Raw genomic sequence first — 24,509 nt, 5'->3', positions numbered from 1 at the left:
ACATCCTGAATAACAACTATGGCAAAGCAGTTATGATAATTATGATAAAACTGGATAGAAATCTTCATTAATATTAATGATGATATTTTCTAATACTGACATATGTCTCAATGTGGTAAATAATTACAAAAACAAACACGATAATATGACAGTTTTGCTGGTATTCAAATATCAAATTCAACATCAATTCTGTGAGATTCTGTCAGGCATGATATCATATTATTCTTGTTGACTGATGATAATTGTTGTAATGTTGCATTACAGTAGCTTATATGAAAGCCAATTTCATACAGTACACGCAAAATATAACTATCCATGACAAATAAAAGTTGCTGCAAAATAACATGAAATCATATAAAACTCACTAAACACTCATTCGGTTTTATGATTGTGCTCCCACTTATGATCCCAGTTCCCAGTGTTGTTGATAATTTCAAGCCACATTTGACATTTGTGGATTCATGGGTGTGTATCTGCATGGGATGGTGCTGCAGGAGGTGGAGGTTGACCTACTACTTTATATTTGTTCCAGCCAGTCGAGACCACCTACATAGACAGCTTAATCCTCTCAGGCTCTATAATACAACATTCATTACTTCATGTACAGTAATATCCACAGACACACAAGGACTATCTGTCTGTCTTCTTTTTCAGACAGCGACCCAGACTGGGACAAAAACGATCAGAACTGGGCCACAGATTGGATTCTATGTCCTTGTTTTGCACATGACTGCACCATGGATGTGTTATAGATAAAACTGATGATGAAAACTAAATCCTTCACTTTCTAGGCTACTCTAAAATACAGACAAAGCACTAGTCTCACCATTTATTAATTTCCAGATCAATTTCACAAGAAATTGAATTATATAGTGCTGCCAGAATTGTCTGTATTTCTGCATAAAGGTTTCCAAACATGTCCTGAAAATGAAAAAAACAACAAAAAAACAACATAAAAGAATGTATATAAATAATAGTCTTTTTTAAAGGAGAATAATAATAATAATAAAAAAAAACTAAACGTATCTGTGAGTACTTAAAGAATAATTTTGAGTGTCTGTTGCGCTCCTTCTGCAGTAATTACTGCAACTGAATATTTCACAAAACGACTTTTGCATCAGAATTAACAGGCAAAAAATTCCATATTCTAAGTCTAAGGGGTTTGGTGGAGACGGAGATGTGAAGATGAAGAACCAAGATCCAATACTAACCGAACCACTGTTATAATGTAAATTTACTTTGAAATTTAATTTGAGGTTTTAGTCACTGTTTCCTTGCACTTACAGTCTGTTCCTGTGGATCAAGCAACCTGTACACTGTATTGTATTGCAATGTCAAACTCTAAATTTGATTTAAAAAGAAAAAAAAATCCATCAAAACTAAAATATTTATAGTTTCCAAAATCTTAAATTCATTTCAAGCACCAATAATGAAATATTGGTGGAAATATTCCATGTTAATGAAGCTACGATCTTCTAAAGGGTTCACAATCTTTGAAGCACTATTACAGACATACTGAGAGGAGTTCACTGAAGAAAACAGATCACTAGAGAAATTGTTTAGAAAATATTCAGTATACTAAAGAAATTTTAAGTCAAATACTCTCTGCAACAGCTCTTAATACAAGTGTATGATATTAAGACATCATGGCTCATATTTTAAGTATACTTTGCAGCCAGCTGTCTTTCTATTTAAATTGCCACAGACTTTTAAGTCTTACCTCATTAATCATTCTTCCATCTAAGATCTGCTGGTTCACATTCTTGGAATGAGACTTGGCCCACGGCCCCATGTCTGGCTTTGCTCCTCTCATAAAACGTCCTGTTGTTTCATTTGGGCTGACTTGCTAGACAGCTGAGGCAGGTGTGTGTCCATATCAGGGTTTATCTCTAATTTGATATGTGTGTCTCATAGGTTTAGATGCTTGATATCCTCCCAGCATTGTGAGCTTCAATACCTATCATGAGCGGTGCGGGTGTTGACCTGAATGCCCCAGACTCTACCCTGCCAGGTTTGAGAACCTGAGGACGGAGTTGACATGCATGCATCATCGCAACCAAAATCTCAAGGGAACAACACCTATCAATGTCTATTTTTAGCTTTCCTGGCTACCTTACTTCACAGCCATGGCTAAAAAGTTACGGTTATGGTTACGGTCAGTCACTGATATTCCATCTGTACCTGTATCTCACTCTGCAACATTTGACCTGCCTCCTTGGTCCTACAGGAGTGATAGGCAGAGAAAATATGAATATTTAGAACATTTGGAACCCTAAGAACATTCCTTTCCCCCTTTTACAACAGACATAATAGTCCACATTTTTTAACTACCTTGATACAAAAGGCTCCATGTCTGAGTTAGGTTGACACCGACTATGTAGTCTCTCCAGACTGTAACAATTATCACAAATGGCAGAATTAAATGACCTGCATGGCTGGTGTGGACAATGAGGATTGCAATTCTTGTTGTCTTTGGGTGCCAAAAAGCAAGAGGCCTCATTGTTCCAGCCATGCAGTATCCGGACAGAAAATCTTGGCTTAGATTATTGTGGCTTTATTATCTAAGACTCAGATCTTCTTCTTTCATCAGATGCTGCAGTTAGCTACTGAAACACACGAGCCTCTGAAACACATACCTGGCTTAAAGGTTAATCCTGATTATTGGTAATATGATTACATCACACAGTTGGAGGTCTTTATGACTGGAGGGGGGCAGGGTGTGTGTGTGGTGGGGATAAAACATTAAAACTACTATTAACACTACTACTAAATACCATAACGCTAACTACAAGTACTACTTATTATTATTATTATTATTATTATTATTATTATTATTATTATTATTATTATTATTATTATTATTATTATTATAGCCATTGTTTAACCAAGAGAGTCTCCTTCTGATCAACTGTCTCCTTTACAAAAGCGCTCTGGCTGAGATGGGCAACAGCCCAATTTAAAGGTTTGCAGATATATTGTACCTACATATAACCTACATACATGTACATGAGTGCAGTACAAAATAAAATTAATAAAATTAAAGTTATTTGCCACAATCACAATCATCATTAATATCAATGATCATGTGAATTATTCAAAACTGAAAACTCAATCCAAATTGCTATAGATTGATTGTTTGAGATCAGCCTCCTCCGATTATAGTTGATTCTGTGCAAAGAGAGTGCAGCTAACTTAAAAGTAATATTGACTGGGTTCCACAGAAGCCCTGGAAACTGATAACCAGAACGAGTCCTGGAAACAAAATAATAATTTCATGTACTTCTTTGAAAAATGTACATATTCATATACAGCTGTGTGCAACATTTTTGAGTTTAAACAATGAAAAATATTGGTTGATTTTTTTCATTAATTTCCTGTTCAATCCTTATAACTGACCATTTTAAGAGGAATGATTTTTTTACTCGTTAAGCCACATAACACTGACTTACAAATCAATAAAGCATAAAAAAAGGCACCCAACTCAAAGGAATGAATCAGTGTTGTGTCTACATATAACAGACAACTCAAAAAAACAAACAAAAAACTCTACAAACAGTCTGTCACAAAGACACATCATTTGTTCCAGTCTCTGTAAGTTGTATCTACAAAAAATGACAAAGAAAAGTTTGGCAGACAAAAAACGTTTTTTCACCTACAAGAGTGATATCCAGTGGACAGTGGAGGAGAAACGAAGGCTAAAAAACTTTCTACAGCTGATGAACAGTATCTAAAAAGGATATCCTGAAGAAATAGAAAAAAATCCAGCAGAGACTTAACACATGACCCTAGAGATGCATCTGAACCTTCAGTTGATTCCTCTATAGTTTATTGAAGCCTCATTATAAATGGTCTCCATGAGAGGGTGGCTGTTAAGAAGCCATTCTTAAGGAAGGGAAACAGGGAGAAAAGGCTGAGATATTCCAAATGACACAAGAAGTGGATAATATGATAATAAATGACAGCAGGTCTAATTGAGTGATGAAACCTTCCAAGCACATTATAGAAGCAGTATGGGAACATTTTGACACAGACTGTGTTTAAGAATAAAGGTTGTCATACAGGCTATTGAATTGCAAGCTTATTAGAATTGTACAAACTCTGATTTTGCCTAATATAGTTTTTTCCAATCTATGTTTGTACATGTTTCAATATATCGCTGCATTAATTTCCTGTTTTCCTGGAAATATATAAAGAAATGAGGGCTGGCTCAAGACACTTGCACAGTAATGTATTTAGCAAGTAGACCATCAATAAAAATATGCTAATGAATGACTGGTGGTGGACAAGGTTACAAAGTCAACCATCTAACTGGCAAATTAAAGTAGCAATGGTGAGCAAGAGATTTAAAATTAGTAATGAACCTCAGTGCTCTGTGGTAGACTAAAAAACTAAGCATTTTAAGAAGAGGTATATCGCATCCCCACAAGCTGGGGCAGACATTAAAGATAGGAATGACAATCTTCTAAAATTTTATTTAAACTTTTTTTTTCTAGCTGGATGTGTGGCTTTAGAAATAGATATGAATCAATTCCAAATCTATCTTAATACATCAAGACAGACTTTTGACCATTAAGCCCTAATTGGTACAGATAAATAGCGTAGATTTTTTTAAAACTAGGGAACATACTCAGTTTTGATTTGTTAGCATTTAAAACAAGTTTTATGTTAAACATGGCACACAGAACAGCATGAATGCCATATGAATTTCTTAGGATAATCAAGATTATGATCGGGGGATATTATTTTTGTGATGCTTTTCTAAGCACAGCTACGCTTTGCAGTAAAAATGATTAAAAAAAATTCTCAGGGAAATTAAACGTGCATAATTTATTTTTCATGTATTTCTAGCATTAGATATTTTAACATATGAACTTTAACCTCTGAAACTAGAGTAGGATGAAAATATAATTGACAATAAACATTCAGAGTGAATTAAGCATCTGCCTTTTTGAAATGATCACACAACTTACTTTATTTATTTGATTATTGATGCAGTTTGTTACTAATGTGCATCATCTGTTGGTGCAGTAAATGTGGTTGGAATATTTGCAAAATATCTCAATTTTCAAACTCTTCAAGCCATAAAGTCTTAAATTAAGCTGAAAAGTGTAATCATAATCATGAAGAAATCATGAGTCAACCACCTCCTCTTATATAAGAATATTTTAGATATGACTAGATTACACAACAATGCTCCTGGAGCCTATGGAGATTAAACGAGAGAGTGTAATGAGGGAAGATGTTGGCATACCCTGCAGCACTGTGCCGCATGATTCACTGTTAAAGAAAAACAGACACTTTGTGGAACCAAGCCAGGCACTCATTAACTAAACTCCCTGTGTGGCTGTTTACACTGCATTCTTTGTTGATCCAATTAATGTTTGTCACACTGAAGGAGTGACTCAGTCCAACTGTCCTCTGTGGGGCAGCGCCACAAAACCTCACCATGGTGACCTGGTGAGGTACTCAGTCTCGGCAGTATTTGGGCAGACGATACCAAGCTTTTGCGGTTCTGCATGGACCAGTAGGAGGGATAACTCATCCACAGCAGTGAGGGTGCTGCTATGGCTGGGACTATTTTGGTTCCAACAGAATATGGAGATTCACATGTTGACAAGCATCAGCCATGTGACAGCCCTCACAGCAAGCCACTGGCATCTCTTTTGGCACACATAAATGCTTACAGCATGCATAGACACTGCCACAATTTAAGTTGAACAGATGACAGAACATACTAATGCCCACACACATAAGTAGAAATAGGCACAGTCAGATGGTTGTTTGAACATACTTCAGATCAGTTATAAAAAAAAGTTAACAAAGTCATAAATGCAGTGATGAGGTATTTTGATGATGAGGCAGCATGAACCTTGCACTCAGTGACTCTGATATCAGCCTGTAATTCAGCAGAGATGAGCTGTCCGTTTAAATGACCTGCTTTAATTCAGGGGGTCCGGTGTCAACATAGGACAAAGCTGTGATGAGAAACCTTATCTGGCCAGGGTTCATCTGAATAAAAGGATGACACACTCAACAGTCAGTGGGGGTGATGGCAGGGCCAGTTGCATGGGTCTGCCCTGACAAGCAATACTGTAAAGAAGGTCATAAGGTATACGAAAATGAATCATGGCTGTCATCTAACAGTGTAATGACAGTGCTTAGCTATCTATCTCTCTATCTATCTAAACTTTATGTCTTAAAATGGTTTCTGCTCATTGCCCATTAGTTTGCATGGAGTACATACTGAGGCCGTATTATCCCATTTATTTAGATTATCATTCGTATCCATACCCTTTCTCTGCCACTTATAAGCGAGCTCTTGTCCATCTTACTTCTATTTTCACATGTCTGCTTCTACAACTTGACTGGAGTCCAACTCTGCCTAATTGAATTCACTAGGCAAGGCACGGCACGGCAAGGCAAGGCAAGGCAAGGCAAGGCAAGGCAAGGCAAGGCAAGGCAAGGCAAGGCAAGGCAAGGCAAGGCAAGGCAAGGCAAGGCAAGGCAAGGCAAGGCAAGGCAAGGCAAGTTTATTTGTATAGCACAATTCAACTACAAGGCGATTCAAAGTGCTTTACAGAGATATTAAAACAGTAGAAATAAAAAGCATGATTTAAATTTTAAACAAAAAAGAAAGAAATAAGAACAATAGATAAAATCAGAGAAATAAAAAGCATGATTTCAATTTTAAACAAAAAGAAAGAAATAAGAACAATATAAAATCAGTATATGGGGAAAATCAAGAGTCACACTCCTGTCTGCACCTCTAAACATTGAGACCTCATTGTTGATGTAGTGTGATTGAAAAACAAACCTAGAGGTAGAGAGAACTATTAGAAGACCTACATGACAGGATTGTGTAAAGGCACAAATCTGAAGAAGAATACAGAAAAAAACGTCTTCAGTGTTCAAAATGCCAAAAAGCAGAGTGGCCTCTATCATTTTTATATGTTAGACGATTAAAACTATCAACTGACTTCTCGGATCTGGCCCTCCAGCCAAACTGAACAGCTGTGGACAATACCCCTGGTCAGACAGACAAAAATGCAAATGGTCACTCTGCATGGGATTCAGAGCTGTTTTGTGGAGATGGGAAAACTTTATTAGGACAACCTTATCAGCCCGCCATCAATTGGGTCTTTATGGTTGAGTGGCCAGACAGAAGTAATTTCTCACTTAAAAACACCTAAGTTTGTCTCAGACCATGAGAAGCTAAATTCTTTGCTTAAACGTGAAATATTCTGCATTTACTTCATATATCATGTCTGCTGGAAGAATCTAACAACTTTGATTCAGATGAAAAAAAGGTTTAAATGGAAATGTGGACTTCTGCAGTGAGTCACAAACATGAAAACACACTGCCTGCAACAGTCTCAGGGTGTTCTCACATCTGTAAGGCGTATGATGCATCTGCTGACACCAGCTGCTTGAGTCTTTATTTTATGATCACACAAATGCTTTGTATGATATACTAACTTAGAAAACAAAAAACTCTTTTTAACTGACACTCCCAGCATAGAGCTGTAATAATGCATAAGATAGGGTATAGTACTCTGAGCAATTTCCCACTGATGTTCAAAGATTTTAAGTGTTCTTATCTTGAGCGTCTTTGGGCTTAACAACCTGCTGGAGAGAGCTTTTAATGAGGATATCTACTGGAAGGGAGTTTTTTTTTCAAAGCAGTGATCAAAGCTACTGAAAAGTTCAGCCAACACAGCCTGCAGTATGCTGTTCTGTAAATGTACGGCATGAATGTGAGATTAGTTTTGTTGCTATATAATGGTTTTGTCCTTTTGCTATGGCCTGACCTTCTTCATTGGCCATCAAACTCTTCCTCTGTCCCTCTCTGCTCACACTCTCACCTGACAAATGCTAAAGAGAACCACTATTTCATTGCATTTCTATGTTATCATAGAAATGCTCACTTCCCATACCCATTTGTTAGCTACTTTGTTTTTCCTCTCTCTTCATCTTTTTCCTCATTAAACATTCCTATTGTATAAACTAATAGTGCCTGACTGAACACGTAGCTCATGCAGCTTTACAGCAAGACAATAGTACGCATCCCTGTACAGTGTTTAAAATCAAAAGGTTTTAGTCACACTTTGCAGTGATGGCAAAGCTCAGTGAGGGAGGTCAGAAACACACTAATCCCTCCACTGCTGCATAAATGTGTCCATGTAGGGCTGAGTTGAAAGCAGTGGAACTTTCCAGGAAGAGCAAACGTTGGAGTAAACCTGGATGTCAGAGCAGGGTACCTCACACACTATGTGGTCATGCAATGCCTCAGGGTTGGGTAGTTTTGCTCTTGGGAACAAATGGGAAAAGGGCACCAACCTCAGATCGCTCAGTGGTGCAGGCCAGGAACATTACACAGCAGAGTATGTTCCCTAATAAATCACTTCTGCTGAGTGCACACAATCACCCAAATAACATTTATTTTATGGCCCTGTAGATGGAAACGGGGTGTTTCGTTGCTTGGGGGTCTTCTGTGGCTTTCGCAAAAAGATTTTTATGATATAAAACTTATAGAAATCTACTTAACTGTCATTTAAGAAGAAAAAAAAAGCCCGTCCAAGACTTAAAAAAACGATATATAATGACACATGATAAACATTTCAGAATCAAATTTCTCACTCTGTACCTTGATCAGCAGGGGAAAGGTGCATTTTCTCTCCTTTAATAGCTTTTCCAGCTTGTTTTTGTAGCCATTCCTGTCCAAATAAAAGAAGAGAGTTGAACAGAAACCAAAATGTGTAAATGCGTGGAAACTATTCTCCAATCGTGCCAACGCAGGGTTCAGAAATGAAACTCTTGTACAAAAGAGCTAATTCCGTCCTTGTTGCCCTTGACTCTGACTGAAATGAGAAGCGCATTAAGAATACAATTTTGGGATAACATAAATTTGTGAGCTGGTTTTCTCTTATAGACAGTCACAGCTGTATGGGAGTCATCTCCAGTAGCTTTTTGTGAAAACTACACTGACACCTTCTGGGCAAATGTTTTTGTTTTTTTACTAAAACACATGTAGTCCTTCGTTCTTTTACTGAGCCGTCAAATAACGAAGTTATAGTTTTTATTGTAAACAGGTAACTTAATCAAACAAACTATTGTTTAATTAGTATTATTACACATTAGTGTACATCTATATCACGACAAAAGAAAAAAAAGGCTGATATTGTTCGTACATTTATAAATCGTTTTCAAACTTCTAAACAGACCATCACACTGACCTTTTCTCTGACGACCTGCTCGGTGCGCTCATGGTAAAATAATCAACAGAGTGATGGTGATGAAACGGTCACGCGCGACATGCTCAACCTTTTAGGATACTACACACGGCTGAACTGTCTTTGGGATGCGCAGCGTTGCCACCATCAGCTCATCCAAAAAACAATGACTGTTACGCTCGCCACAGGCAGTAGGAAGGTGCATTTTTTTTTTCTGACGCAGCTTTAAGGCAGGTGCTTTAGGTGCATGCGTGTGCGCGCACGCGCGCATGTGAGAGAGCACTAGACAAAAGGAGAGAACGACACCCACTGGGATATACATTTTCCACATGCTGTCTCCCGCAGTAATGCGACCTGGTTTAGAGTAATTCTGCGATCACCCTTCCCCTGGCTGTATAAGCCCCAAACTTTTTTGTCTTTAAAATCAAATTTTCAAACTGAGACTAGATCTTTCATTAAAAGATACAACAATAATTAGTCACTCCAAAAGGTTTCATGGTTTACACCATTCCTTTAGTTGAAATATTAATACAGGCCAAGAGAAAAAAAACATGTTCAACACGTGCAAACTAATATGCATCCCATGCCTCCTCTTAAGGCAAATAGGAAAAAGAAAATGTGGTGGACAGAAGAGCACACAAAATTGTTCAACGTTGTAACTGATAGGGCTTGAATGTTTGAAGGATCTGGCTTTGCATGGGAAGTAAAAAATTACTCTGCTTCGACCTGAGGGAGCAAACTGAGCAATTGTTAATGACCAAGAGGGCACTGAAAGCCTTCACCTTCAGGACACGTTTTTTTTTGTCTAAATAATTTTGCTTGTAGGTTACACTTGTGTGTTGTGCTGGGTTAAGCAACATCCATCACTTTACGGCACAATGTGTGTTTTAGTATTTTGTGTTAATGTAAGTCTAACGACTGAGCAAGCTTTGCCTGAATCTGATGTGAAACGGACATTTTTTGGCAGGTGTTGTCCAGCAGAGAGTGGTTGTGCTTTCAGAAATGTCTTGGAACATCCGATTTAACAAAAGAAAAGAGAAAATTTACTCAGCGTTATTCAAAAGATTATTTAATTATCCATCACTGAATAATTAGGCCCAGGTGCACATCATTTCTTCTCATCACGTACAGCTGAGGGATTGAAAAGCAGTTTATCAAGTTACACTGGGTTGTTGTTTATAATCTGTGCAGGTGTCTCCTTAATATTAACAGATAAACGAGTATGATTCAGGAAATACTGGCTTTGTCATGTGGGTCATTATGTAAGAAAACTGATGCACCTTTAATATCTATTTTTATCCCTCTCCTAATAAACAACTTTGTGTAGTTTAACTACAGCAAGATAATCAGTGTTACTTTTTCATATATTTTGTTTTATGGGAGATAATTTATGTCATGTCCTAACCCACATACTGTCCGTCCTGAGTATTTCTGCACAAAGATCAGAATATCCTTTATTGTCACTTATTTAGTATTGTTAGAAATCTTAGTTAATCTTATTTAATATAATCAATAATATATAATACAATTATAATATTACCTATATATATAATATAATTATAATTTCTGTTTTGTTTTTGGTGCTGCTATGCCTAGACAGTAAGCTAATGACCAAATGCACATAATGACCCATTATCAGAGCATTTTATGTGGCTTGCAGAAACTGCAATGTCTAAATGTAAAATGCCTTGGAACAGGGAAAAAAGAGACAAAAATGGTTTCAGTCACGAGGTTTATTTGAATACACAAGGCAGAAATGTAGCACCAGTCAGAGAGTAACATTCATTTATATTCTGCATGGATTTGTTTCACACCTTCAGCTTATACATCTATCAGGTAGCAATTTAACAGAGCACCGTTTGAGTTTATGAGGGTCAGACAGACTGGATTCACGGTTTATGTTTTAATTTTATTATCAGATCACACAAACACATTTTTAAATACTCAAGTGATCATGCCATGGTAGATATTTGTTTTGACATGTTCCATTGGAAAATTCCAGATTGGGTACATGCGGTTTAATTTTAATGGGATAATCTAATGTAAATCAATATTTGTAGCAGTGATCACTTGACATATGTTGGTTTATGTACAGATGTGGGTTTTTATATTCACTTTTATTAGCTTTTTTTGTGACCAATGGGAGAAGTACCTCAAATAAACCTCTTTAATCTATTTAGTCATATTTACTTTTAGTACAGCATCTTCTGGTTGGAACAAATACATAATTGTTTTAAATCTTTCAAAGTGTTATAACCCATACACTCATTAAAGTATTAATGCTGATAATGACTGTTATCAGTTTTGATATTGAATCCTATTTGGAGTTGATTCAGACATACAGCCACTGCAGCTGGAGTTTTTCCTCTTGGTCTATAAAACTTTCCAGATTTCAGAGGAACAACTTTGAGCAAAGTTCCTCTGAGAATGCCCAAGAGACCCACGTGGTTTTGATTTTCTCTGTTGTCCAGTCACAAGGTTAGAGAGTTTGTCTTTGTGAGAATAAGAATGTGTCATAGAGAGAAAGAGTGCTGCAAAGAATTGAAAAAAATAGGATTGGTTTCTAATTTCCTGTGAGATTCATATTAACAGCTTTGGTCCACACCCTGCTTTCTCTTTGCCTGCTTTTCCATCTACATCCTCATCCTTGCCTTCACAGACATAAGACTAAAAGAAACACTTTTTTCTTTGGCTCCATGACATAAGTATAACACTTGTCTCCCAAAGGACAAGTTATAGAGGTGAGACTGCAAGACAGGGCTTTGCAAAGAGGAGGTAGCAGCTGTAGGTAGGTGTGGTTAAATAGGTCAAATCTGTTGCTGGTTCAGCTGTGAGATGATCAAATGGGGCTGGGCTGACGTCTGAGGTTGTGTTAAGGTCATAGCTGAGACTGAGGTCAGGTTGATCTAAGAAAGGATATGAAAAACATATTGTTTTTGGTAAAGGAGGACACATATGAAGAGGATTTTTAATATGATGGTTCAAAGTGGCTGAAAACATACTTCATCCGAGGTGCTTGTGATGATGTTTCTCATAGCCTACTGCATTGTTTGAACTGGATCCTGTCAGAGAGAAAACCATTGTGATGTCTTTTAGCTTCCTCAACTTCATTCAATATTTTCTGGTATAATATGATTTAAAAGGTATTTTTGTAAAACCTACCTAAGTAGTCCTTGTAGTCCTTAAAGTATTTCTGCCTCAAACCACGTCCATCTGTATGGAAACGACAACAAAGACAAAACAAAACCATCAAAGCAAAAGTTTTATCATAAACCTTTCATATAACTGCTCAATTGATAATGAAATAAATGAAGATAAACAAACTTAAACATTAAGTTGTCCTTATTAAATCGTTAGATTAATATCTCTGCCAACAGCTTTAATCATACATCATCAGTTCGTGGTGTTGCCAGGTCACTTTAGTTTGTATATTTTTAGATACATTTAAAAAAGGAAACCTGGCACTTAACAGCACACAATTTGCCAAGACTCAAGACAGCTGCTGGCACAGTCCAGCATCCTGCACCCACTCATTTATTCTTAAAGGAGCACAAACCTTTGAGAGTAGTTCAATAAGACCAAGAGGATTAGTTGGATTAGTATACAGGAGGTTTGTTTTGAACTTGAAATAAAAACTGGTAAAGATGTGCATTCAAAGCCTGGATTAAAAGTTACATAGTAATCATTTATGACCACAAAAGTCAAGGAAAAAAACGTCAAGCCATACCGGAGTTGCCGCGTTGCTTGATGCACTGACCCCGGTTTGGGATGCCGGCTTCAGGGTTTCCTTGGTTTATGATGTGGCACTCGTAGCCTGTAGGACAGTGAAGAGGCTCGTCTCCATCCTCAGTTGTACTACAGGCCTCAGCTGATGTGCAAAAAATATACCAAATAAGTACTTGGGCTACTTACTATAGTCAGTATAAGTGCCGTAAAAGCACAGCTCACAAACCTATGCTGGGATGAAATATGAAATAAAGAGGAGCCCAATACACATTGTTTGACAGAATTCAGTTTCAACAAGAGGACATGACAAAAATCAGGGGTCATATTTTGAAGTAATTCTCTTTGCTTGCCTTCAACTAATTTGCCTTTTTCTTTCTGGTAATGCCAGCATGTGAAATGCTAAAACTTCAGAATACGTTATGTGTATACTAATACAGAGAGAGACACAGAGAAGAGCTGACTAATATGCAGAATTTCTGCCCAACCTATATGCATGTGGATGCATATGTTTGGGTCTACTGAGACTTTTGACCGTTGGCAAATATTTCAAGGGGATGCTTGGGATGCATATTCATTTGCACATGTTCAGTATTTCGATGTGCATTCACCCTGAAATCTGTGTTTTCCATGACAGAAATTAGGACATTTCCACCATAAATTGATGCAGAAAAAATGCAGTCTGTTCACCTCCATGGTCAATTGTAATCTATGCTATTGACAATGAAAGAAATCTTTATTTCTAATAATGAATTTAATTTACTTTCAACAAAATTTGGAAAATTTGGACCGAATTTAAGAATTTGTTGGTACAATTTTGATAATGAATGGTGAAAATGAATGAAAAGAAATTAAATGTTCCAATATGCACTAGAGGCAAAAGGGGTTGTGGAATTTAATGGAAGGCACTTCTTAAGTTTTATTGTATTTATACTCACTAAGCAAAGTATGGTTTGTGAAGGTTAAGATGCAGTTTGATCACTTATGGGCAGTTACAAATGTTGGCTCGTGCAGACCTTATTGACAGGTCAGGTGTGTACTCACCCTGTAGAACCTCCTCTGGGCCGTCTAGCAGCCAGCCATTGCCCCCCAACCACCTAGGTTTGGGCTGCACCAGCCAGTCCAGCACTGCTCAGAATACACAAATATAGACATGCAATTAGCTACAGCAATTGGAGGACACCCAAACTGTTGATTTCTGTGTTTTGATTGTAAACCCCTATAATTTTCTGTTGGTAATAGAATTAGTGAAAAAAAAAAGTAAGGAAACTGATATCATCCTCTAATTCAAAGCCTGATTCTGCTGGATCTGCTGACCTGGTGGCGGCTGAACTGACTCCAGACATGCGTAGATGCAACCATTGTAGCAGCATCGTTTATGCCGCTCACACTCTGAGTCTGAGCGGCAGCCTGGCACCTCACAAGCTCGCTCTGGCAGCATCTGAGGTGGCGGTGGACATCGGTCATTCTTTTGGTGTTGTGTGGACTGGGGATGATTGGGGTACTCATAGTCCTAAAAAGTCAGAGAAGAAGCAAATATCAAGGGACAGATAATTTTTTGGGTTTGTTTTTTTCCTGGGTGATGACCTTTTAACCGTACGAGAGTCTCTTCGCTGATGTTCATACAGTGATACTAGAATTGTGCTTAGTTTGCTTTATAACCACCAGATGGCAGCAACAGATCTGAATGCCTGATTGCTAATGTCTTGACCTGGATAGGGGATGAGATTGATTGTGGGAACACTTCCCTACTTAGTCTGAGGAGAAAAAGTAGGCTGTGGAAACCTGGACCAACAAAATACAGTCTTCAGTCTTAAGCTTTTACACACTCATGATATCTGTATTGAGTATTTTTTTTCTTACCAGATGCAGCTCTATATTATTTTCCACTTGCTGGTTTGAGGGTGCTCAGGGTAGAATGTGTGGGAGGACCTGTTTGTTGTTTTACATGGCTGGTATGGAATATTGCATGCTTTGTGTCACAGGTGGAAATTCATTATTCTGGGCTGTGCACATGGAAATTAGAAATGAGAAAAATGGCTGCTCTTGGTCACACATTTGCTTTCATATTTTCACGTGCACTGTTTTTGCGTTCGTGGAACAAGCAGCCGCGTATTCCAATTTCCACCTCATACCACACCTTTTCCTTTTCTGCCACAAATCAGTGAATAACAGACTGCTGCTTATGTGGACGGTGTTTCTTTAAGCACTTCATTTTTCGTCTTTCTATCTAGGAAAAGACTGTGAAAACTGTTATTCCCGGATTGTAGTTAAGTATCAGAATGCAGATTTTTTTATTACAAAGTTCACAGAAATATGTACCTTTATAAGTCATGTGAATGAAGTTCTTTGACTTCCTGAGAATGTTAGAGCTCTGCCAAGGAAAATGATGTTTTTGTCCATGCAAGATTTGTAATTACGAAACTGGTTTGTGGGTTTACAGGCTCATTAAAACTGTGCTGTTTATTTGTCAGGCTAAATGACTATTCCTCCAAATCTACAGTAAAAACACAAGAAAATGTATGTGTGTTCACTTTAAACACATTAATTCGGCCTGGCAGCTGTGAGCTTAGTGGGTGGATGGTTATTAGGGGTTGCGGTTGGAGTGAATACCATGGATTGATGGAGGGAACAACTTGTGGCTCAGTTGCAGCTTGTAAAAGTTAATTTGAGAGCCCACATGTTACTGTAATCGGTTGGAGTATTGCAATGAGAGTTTGAGGTATGTACTTGATAAATTAGTATCAATATAAGGCATTTGTTGACTTGTAAGTAAAGAAAAGTGATTTAATTAGAAGAAACATTAATTTATTTACACACACATTCAAACCCCTCAATTAGATGTTCAGCTGTCCAAGATAATTATGAAATGCAGACTGATTTTACCTGTAAAATCATAAATTCTCCCATCAGTGATGATTTTTTTTGTTTTACGGATTGAATGTCAATACATTTTGAATATTTTTTCGAATGCTTGGGATTTCTTTCACTCTCCCATTCAGAAATACATTTGCACTTGCCATTGATGCAGCTTTAATGGCGGTCAGCACCTTCCCTTCAGAAAACAGAGCTTTAGAGGTTGAATTAGACATGAAACTGAAATATTGACTCAGCTGTCAACCAACATCCCTGCCCTCATCTATGATTGTGAACTTTTAGTAATAAGAGAAAGATAAGAATATATGTTGGTGTAGATTTTTACTTGAACTTGAATGGGAGGAAATTGGACTTCTTTTCTTTTACCCGTCAGCGGGTCAGAACTTGAGAGATGTCTTCAAGAGCCAAGAAAATAAGTCAAATTGCCCTCTGTTCAAGCTCTAAGCAGCTGAAAAAGCATTATTTGCTGTGTGGTTGGGTCTTTAAAGATTTGTTGAGAAGTTTGGAAATGCAGGAGGTACTCTGATTAAACTTGTTTCTCATCTGCAAGGGATGCCCTTTGTGCACATCCCTTCAGAGGTTTACAGCAAACTGGGTGGACTCATTGGAGGGATTATGTCCTCCACCTGCCCTGACAGTAGCTGAAGGTCCCACATAAGGTGATGGAGGAAGCTGCTGCAGACAGGATGGGCGTCGCTGATGGGCGTCGCTGTTCTCACCCTGAAATAATTTCATTGTCAGAGAATGGATTTGAAGTTTGGAGAATTGATGTATCCATCCATCCATCCATCATCTTCCGCTGGTCCGGGGATCGGGTCGCGGGGGCAGCAGCTTGAGCAGAGAGACCCAGACGTCCCTGTCCCCGGCCACTTCCTCCAGCTCTTCCGGGGGGACCCCGAGGCGTTCCCAGGCCAGCCGAGAAACATAGTCTCTCCAACGTGTCCTGGGTCTTCCCCGGGGCCTCCTCCCAGTGGGACGGGCCCGGAACACCTCACCGGGGAGGCGTCCAGGAGGCATTCTCACTAGATGCCCGAGCCACCTCATCTGACTCCTCTCGATGCGGAGGAGCAACGGTTCTACTCCGAGCCCCTCCCGGATGACCGAGCTTCTCACCCTATCTCTAAGGGAGAGCCCGGACACCCTGCGGAGGAAACTCATTTCGGCCGCTTGTATTCGCGATCTCGTTCTTTCGGTCACTACCCACAGCTCGTGACCATAGGTGAGGATAGGAACATAGATTGACCGGTAAATCGAGAGCTTCGCCTTCTGGCTCAGCTCCTTCTTCACCACGACGGGCCGGTGCAGAGCCCGCATCACTACAGACGCCGCACCGATCCGTCTGTCAATCTCCTGCTCCATTCGTCCCTCACTCGTGAACAAGACCCCGAGATACTTGAACTCCTCCACTTGGGGAAGGATCTCATTCCCGACCCGGAGAGAGCATTCCACCCTTTTCCGGCCGAGGACCATGGTCTCAGATTTGGAGGTGCTGATTCTCATCCCAGCCGCTTCGCACTCGGCTGCAAACCGCTCCAGTGAGAGCTGAAGGTCACGGCCTGAGGACGCCAGCAGAACCAAATCGTCCGCAAAAAGCAGAGACCCGATTCTGAGGTCGCCAAACCGGACCCCCTCAACGCCCTGGCTGCGCCTAGAAATTCTGTCCATAAAAATTATGAACAGAATCGGTGACAAAGGGCAGCCCTGACGGAGTCCAACCCTCACAGGAAACATGTCCGACTTACTGCCGGCAATGGAGAATTGATGTAGGGAATGGATATTCTTCAGTCCAATTTTCCTATTAAGAGGTGCAGTAGCTGTGTACAAGCTGTGTGAATAAATGTTGAGGTTGCTCCTTGTTGCAGTGATTAAAGAAAACAACAATTTCTGTTAGTTTCCCCAACTTTACAAGGGCTTTATGTCTTAATTTGCAGAGATCAATACAAATGTCTGTGGCGTCTGGAGTTGCTTTGCCTTTCCTCACTGTGTTTTGAAACAACCTAAATGAGAAATATTAACATTTTATTTGAGAGACTTGGCCTATTGATAAAATAATTGAGATAAATTGATGCTAAAACTTTTTATTTATTTTTTCATTCATTCATTTTAACAGTGCTGACAAGATTTGCAAAGCCTTACAGGGACCATTGGGAACCACTTTAATCCTTCAGCATGTTTCCTGGTGTAATTTAATCTATGAATGAGTACTTCAAAGTCTCCTCTGATTTGATAATTACGTAAAGACCACTGTCTTCTCCCCTTGTCTCATATCCGATCTGTTCTCAATGTCTCATGCAAGCCTCTCCAACAAAAGATCTACGGTGCCCTTCCTGTTTATTTGACTCTGTGTGTTTGGGTTAAATGTAAACTTATTTGTACACAAACAGTAAAGGCAATACTGAATAGATTGGATAACTGATCTTACAGCCTTAGAAATGATAACGACACAGATCCTGCTTCTCACTCTTGCATTCTTATTATACTTTTGCCAATCTGTATGTCATTCTTCTTTTACTGTAACTTCTTTTGTGTCTGGGCTTATTTCATGTCTTTTCCTCCACTTTCATGCTTATGCATGCCAGACAGGCTGCTGTGCTCTAATCCTGAGCTCTATCACACAATCCTGCTCACATCTCTCTGATGTTCCACATTGTTTATTTATACTCCTGTCTGCTGTTCTGCCCTCCAGTAGAAGCACTACCAGCAGGCCTGTGTGTGATGTTCATGTCTTTCTGTGGGCACATTTTCTTCTATCTCTGTCTGTGACATTTTATCTCTCTTCCCTTTTTCTTTCTTCCACTATTGTTGGTGTTGAAAAGCAGCGATGGTTGTGGTAAGGTTTGATCCCAGCAGCACAATTTGTGTTTTTATTGTTTTTTTCATCTTTCTTTTTAATGCTCCTGTTCTTTGGTTTGTAGAGAGATGCCACTAGAGACCTTGCCTGGCTCCATAACTGAACTGAGATCAGAAAGTTTATGGTTCAACCCAGAGATCTCAGACAGATACGAAACATTTCAGCTTCCTTTGTGGTCAAGTATTCATGCACTCAAACACGTGTGAACTCAGAGCCAGAAACAGACCCACTCACATTGCGGAGTCATGGGTGTGCAGGCATATGATTTATAAAGAAGACCCTGTTCTTTTATTGAGGTGTCAACTTAAACCTTTCAGATATCCAATACTAAATGAGGGAACCCACAGCAGACATCTGGTTATCTTTTGGGTTGTCAGCTCCAATTTCCTGTCCTATGCTGGCATCCAGTTAGACAGTAAGGTAGACAGACATGTACATAGTTGGAGACAAAGGCAAACATATAAGATGTAAATCAGTTAGAGGGGAGAGTTTTAATACATGGAGATAACACACACTGATATGAAAAACAGGGACACCTGGGAAAAACATGAAACATTTAGAATAGTCATGTTTAATCTTGAAATACAGATGAACAGACTGAATGTGTATGAGGTGTGATTTAAACAACAAAGCAGATTTAGACCAGCTGTGAATGCAGCAAATTAGTGTTGGGAAAACTGTTTGGAGTGTTATTTTCACTCTGCTACAGCCAAAGAAGAAACAAAAGTCGCCAAGTAAGAACTAGCAGTTGCTCTGGAAGAGAGATTATGATTTTGGTTTGTGTATGTGAACCTGTGGTACTGAGCAGTGATTGACTCCATTGTTAAATTTGGTAACGTGCTGCTGACTGACTCACATCATCTGAATGGGATTAGTTCTGCTTAGAGCTGCAGCGAAACCATTTCACATAACTGCTTGTTTACTGGATGACTTACTGCACTTACTCCCATCTTCATAACAAATTGTTAAACCATCTCTCTCAACTGGGAATATTGTGGTGAAAATGACTCTAAAGAAACTTTAAATAGGGGTTCATGAATATTTGTTTTTTCGATGAGGCCTTGAGGCCGGGTTACACCAGAAAGCAGCTCAGTAAAATGCTGTGATTTCATGACAGGTGCTTAAAGTTGATGACACAAGGAGGGGTGACAGGTTAACAGCTTGAACTGAGACTACTACTAAACCATGAAGTCCGTAACAAGGTGTAGTTTTCTAACCCCAGTTGTGTTTTTTTTAAATATAGAAACCTAACCATGTACACTAATTTCTGACCCTGCTGTTGTACAACTTTTGAGCTTTCAATGTGAAACTGCTATGCAATTTTACATGGACCAATGTACTTATTTTACAAACTGTCATGCAATCGTTTTGCTCACAGAAATTGGCTTGTTTTGGCTTCAGTTGGTTTTGCTCCTCCTTTCATTTTGTTCACCTTTGCACATCCTTATATTTACAGAAGGCCCAGGTCACAAATGTTCTTTTCTACATGAACTTCTTTGCAGTGTCGATGATTAGCTTACCCCGCTAAATAAGTAAATGAGTGGTTCTAGCGCTAGCCATATTTTCCCCAGCTATACTGAAAAACATAATCCATGTGCAGAAAGAATTATCCATCTGACTCCATTATCTCTCTACTAATGATCACTTTTAACCTGTGATGGGCAGAAGTGCAAGCACTTTAAAAAAATCCTTTGAACTTTCTGTCTATTACTGCTACTACTGTTCTATCTACAAACCAAGTAATGCCTGATTGTAATCCTCTAAATCTCGTGAGAATCCAGCTGCCTCCCAAGATAATAGTATCTATTCCATAAACATTAAACATTCTCCACAGCACATAAGCAGTGTATCTCTGCTTTGTTCACAGCCCCTGGCCAAGTCAAACAGCAGGCCAGACAAAGAACAGGAAGCAGAACTGTTTCTGTTCATCTGCAGGTATCTGTCTTAATAACAAGTGGTGTCATACAGTAATGGTCCACATCACATCACATAAATGAAACTGTGCAGATTTATGATGCTTACACCACCGGGCAGTGGCATGCCCAGGCAGATGCCTGAACCAGACTGTGTTATTGCTGTTTGAGACTAAACAGTCAGGTTAATGTGTGTGTGGGGTGTGTATGGGTGAGTGTGTGAGACTTAACTTTGGAGTTTCAGAATCCTGAGGGCTATTTGGAAAATTTCCAAAGTTTTGGACTGAGATGTTTGAGGTGTTTTTTTCATACATAGACGATGGGCAAAAATCTTGTTTTCATAGTTTTTCCTTTAGATTTTTTGTACTTGGCTTATGAAGCACACATAACTCCCAAAATCTCAAATATGCATTATCATCCGGATCCTGTCAGTTGCATTCCTTTGGTGTGTATTTTTCAGAGAAATTGCAATAGAAAGTGTTCTGTGATTAGAAGCAAGAAGAAGAAGAATTGCAATACATTTTTTTCTCCTTCTTCCACAGCTTTTGCTATTGATCAGTTTGTTTGTAACTTCCCATCTAATGCATTTACTTTAGAACTCATTATTGCTATGCTATGAATCTTTTATTCATAATTTTGCAAGTTAAGCACAACACAAGCCACCAGTGAGTAGGACTATCGGTTCTAAAGTACGGACATTTTTCTCATTAAAGCCTATATGTTCGATGAGGAAAACTATGACCAATCCCCCAAATTAGATCTAGAGGGCAAACAAATAATTTTAAGCACATTTTACATTAACAGTGAAGTGCAGATTTCATGAAAAATACAGAAAATGTTCATGAACAAATTCTAATAATACATTTCTAATCCACACTGATTATGCTATTAAATGAACTTTTAATTAACAAGGCTAAATTACCAACTGGGCAAAGGAGCCAACCTGATCCTCAGGGGCCCCAAAGCCATAAGTCCACTACATGTTAATAGGTTTTGTGAATCTGATTAAAAACCAATTGTAATGGAATGTGAAAAATTGTTGCACCGGACATAAAGGTGTTTTATAAAAGCATTTCACATTACAGGCTTCTCTGAAACAGAAAGACAAAGAAGCATGTGACATGGAGTGACATTCTGGATCTTTCTTTATCTGACAAAACGTTTTCAAGCTCAAAACCTCCTTGTACCTTCAAGTGGTCATTGAATGAATATATTTGGAACCATTATTGTGATGCGCTTTGAACTTGGAAGACATTAAACGAGAAAAAAGTGCACTGCTTTTGCATTTGATTTTGGTCTTAAGAGAATTTGATCATTTGAAAAAAAACAAAAACTTAATGTCTGTACAATTAATCAACAACATATCGATACTCTCCAATCAAGCATTTGTGATCTAATTTTTGTACATACATATATAAAATTTCCAATTTTTTCGGCCAAATAGATGCTTTTTACACATTTGAATTTTGTGGGATTTGTATAGACAAATCTGGTTGAAATGTTGTCCAGTAAAATAAGGGGGACAATGTTACTAGTAAGGAAAAGAGGTACTGAGCATGTCGGTGGTCTTTGGTTTGTTAGATTTACCAATTTTCCTTTCAAGACGCACCATTAAGTGACTATAATTTGTCTTTCTGCACAGCCCTGCTGTTATGAATGAGACTGAGGGTGTGCATGTGTGGGAATCAAAAAAAGATTGAAAGATGCAGATGAAAAAGTTCAGGGAGAAAAGGCAAACTCAGTCTCCACAGCCATCTCAGCATGTTCCAATTACAGCGGCTTTGAAGCAGAGACCAGCAAGACAGTGCTTTTGGCCCGTCCTGAGAGCAGGAGAAGACTAGAGAACGATATTTGAAAGGGTGAAAATAGAGGGTGATAAACTGAGAGGGGCACATGGGTGAGAAGAGAGAGCAGAACAGGGAGAGAGTGGAGGGTAACTAATTTATATGAGAGAGGAGTTGCAGGATGAGAGAGAGAAAAGGCCAGTGGAAGCATAAACAAGTCAGAAAGTGAGAACATTGAGTCATGAAAGGTTACAGAGGGAACAAGAAAGAGAAAGAGAGCATGCAGCATGCTACAGTGAGCCCTTGTTAGAGATGATCAATCAGCTACACTAAGCTGAGTTAACAAGCAGGGGCCCGGTCTGCAAGTTCAGTTCCTGCCCTAATAATCCTCTACACACACGCATGCACACACACACACCAACAAACGCTGAACATCCCGCGTGCCCTTTAATTACTCATATGGAAACTTGAAAATCAGTGACTTATTCCAACCTGTTGCACATGCCACTTTCTGATCCTCATTGAAACTCAAAAACACGTGCATACATTTTTCATGCTTTAGAATCAAAGCATTGTCTCTTTTTTCACTGGAATAACTTCTGTGATTCTTTACTAGTCCTCTAGAGAATTATAAGCAAAACGTACAAAACTATTGTGTGGATGTTTAACATGCATTTTTCATGTTTCTGTGTAGACTCAAGAAAGCTATCATGGTCATGGTAATTCTAAGTGCTTAAGCAAAAGGCATATGGACCTTTTTTTTAAACGAAAAATACGAGATGTCCAATTGCATACTATTCAGGCACTGGATATGTCTTAAATGTTCCATAAATGTTAAATGTTCCAGAGCAACTTTAGATTGTTCTATATACTTCTGTGTGGTCTGTTCTATAACATTGAATTATCTTTTAGAAGGTGTTCATTTGTTTTGTTCGATTATTCAATCTGCAAACAAACTGCTAGATCTCACCAATGAATATCATAAAAAGTGAAAAAGTGTCATCTCAGGCCATAAATTTTTACTCGAAACATTTGGCACATTATCTAATACAGTATAATGGAATGCACAAATTCAGAGGTGCTGGTGCATGGACTTATTTCTCACTCTGGCCAGAGCTATTTCCATTCATTACTTGGGTGACTACAGCCACAAAGACATGTTATCTAACTCTCTGCAAGAACCAATGATATTAAACTATTCTTGTACCTACATACCACATATTATTAACTCCTTCTACTTTTTGTTATTTATTTTCACCTCAGGCCTCTGGTCAACTTGACCATCTCTCACCTCAGCCACAAAACCGCCCTGATGTGTGAAGCACCTCTCTGTTACAGACCCAGTACTGTCTTGTAGTGCTGTGAGCTTTCACCTACTTCCACTTTGGAGGATACTCTGAATAACCACAAGATAGAGACAGAATATCTACACACTCATATAACTCATATATGTGCAGTTAAAGTCAAAGGGGAGATTAGTAGACTCACCTTATGGTTGAGACCTCTTTTTCTTATTCTTCTGGCATCACTTCCTGTAGACAGGACCAACAGGGACATCAGCAGCACCAAGCAGCCCGGCATGGTCTGTAAACTCCACCTTATCTCCAATCTCTTCCCCTTAAAAAAGTCTTCTCCTTTCTTTTCTTAGATGTATTCCCTCTTTCTCCTCTTGTTCCAGAGTTTTTGCTGTAGGTGTTTATAGGTCCACTGCTACGTTGCCTTTCCAGCTGAAGCAATGACTCCCGGGTGCTCATGTGCAGCCAGAGATTACACAAGCCCTCTCCCTCCGACAGGACCTGCCTTTATATCCGGCTGAGAAAAAGTGCAGTGCAGAATGACAGAGTAGAGGAAAGGAAGGGGAAAGTACAGACGAATGAAAAGAGGCAGAGTAGGGGAAGAAACTGAATAATGATTTTAAGTGCAAAAAGGAGCAAAAGGGAGGAACAGCAGCTGTCTGTACATCAGTTGTTGAGAGCTGAGGCTGTCTACTGGCACAGCGTGCGCACATGTCTCTGGGAGAGAGCAGGGGAGGTGAAAGCAGAGAGGGGAGAGTATTAGAGAGGCCAGTGTGTGAGAGACCTCCCCCTTGCCCCCTTGTTTCATCTTGAAGCACATCTGGTGATCTTTCTGC

The 24,509-nt window shown here is 38.9% G+C and overlaps 1 protein-coding gene across 1 annotated transcript; it reads right to left on the bottom strand.

The window, feature by feature from the left end:
- Positions 1 to 10,948: 10,948 nt before the first annotated feature.
- Positions 10,949 to 24,391, bottom strand: wfdc1 (WAP four-disulfide core domain 1). Its single transcript, XM_075469369.1, has 7 exons — positions 23,867 to 24,391; positions 14,271 to 14,466; positions 13,998 to 14,081; positions 12,958 to 13,098; positions 12,393 to 12,443; positions 12,233 to 12,292; positions 10,949 to 12,136 (listed from the first exon to the last, which is right to left on the bottom strand). Exons 1-6 carry the CDS (start codon positions 23,957 to 23,959, stop codon positions 12,234 to 12,236), a joined length of 624 nt encoding a protein of 207 aa, XP_075325484.1. The 5' UTR covers positions 23,960 to 24,391; the 3' UTR covers positions 10,949 to 12,136; position 12,233.
- Between the last annotated feature and the right edge of the window lie 118 nt (positions 24,392 to 24,509).

This window comes from Odontesthes bonariensis, chromosome 7, assembly GCF_027942865.1.
Source record: "Odontesthes bonariensis isolate fOdoBon6 chromosome 7, fOdoBon6.hap1, whole genome shotgun sequence".
Classification (NCBI taxonomy): Eukaryota; Metazoa; Chordata; class Actinopteri; order Atheriniformes; family Atherinopsidae; genus Odontesthes; species Odontesthes bonariensis.
This window is presented reverse-complemented; position numbering and strand designations above follow the sequence as displayed.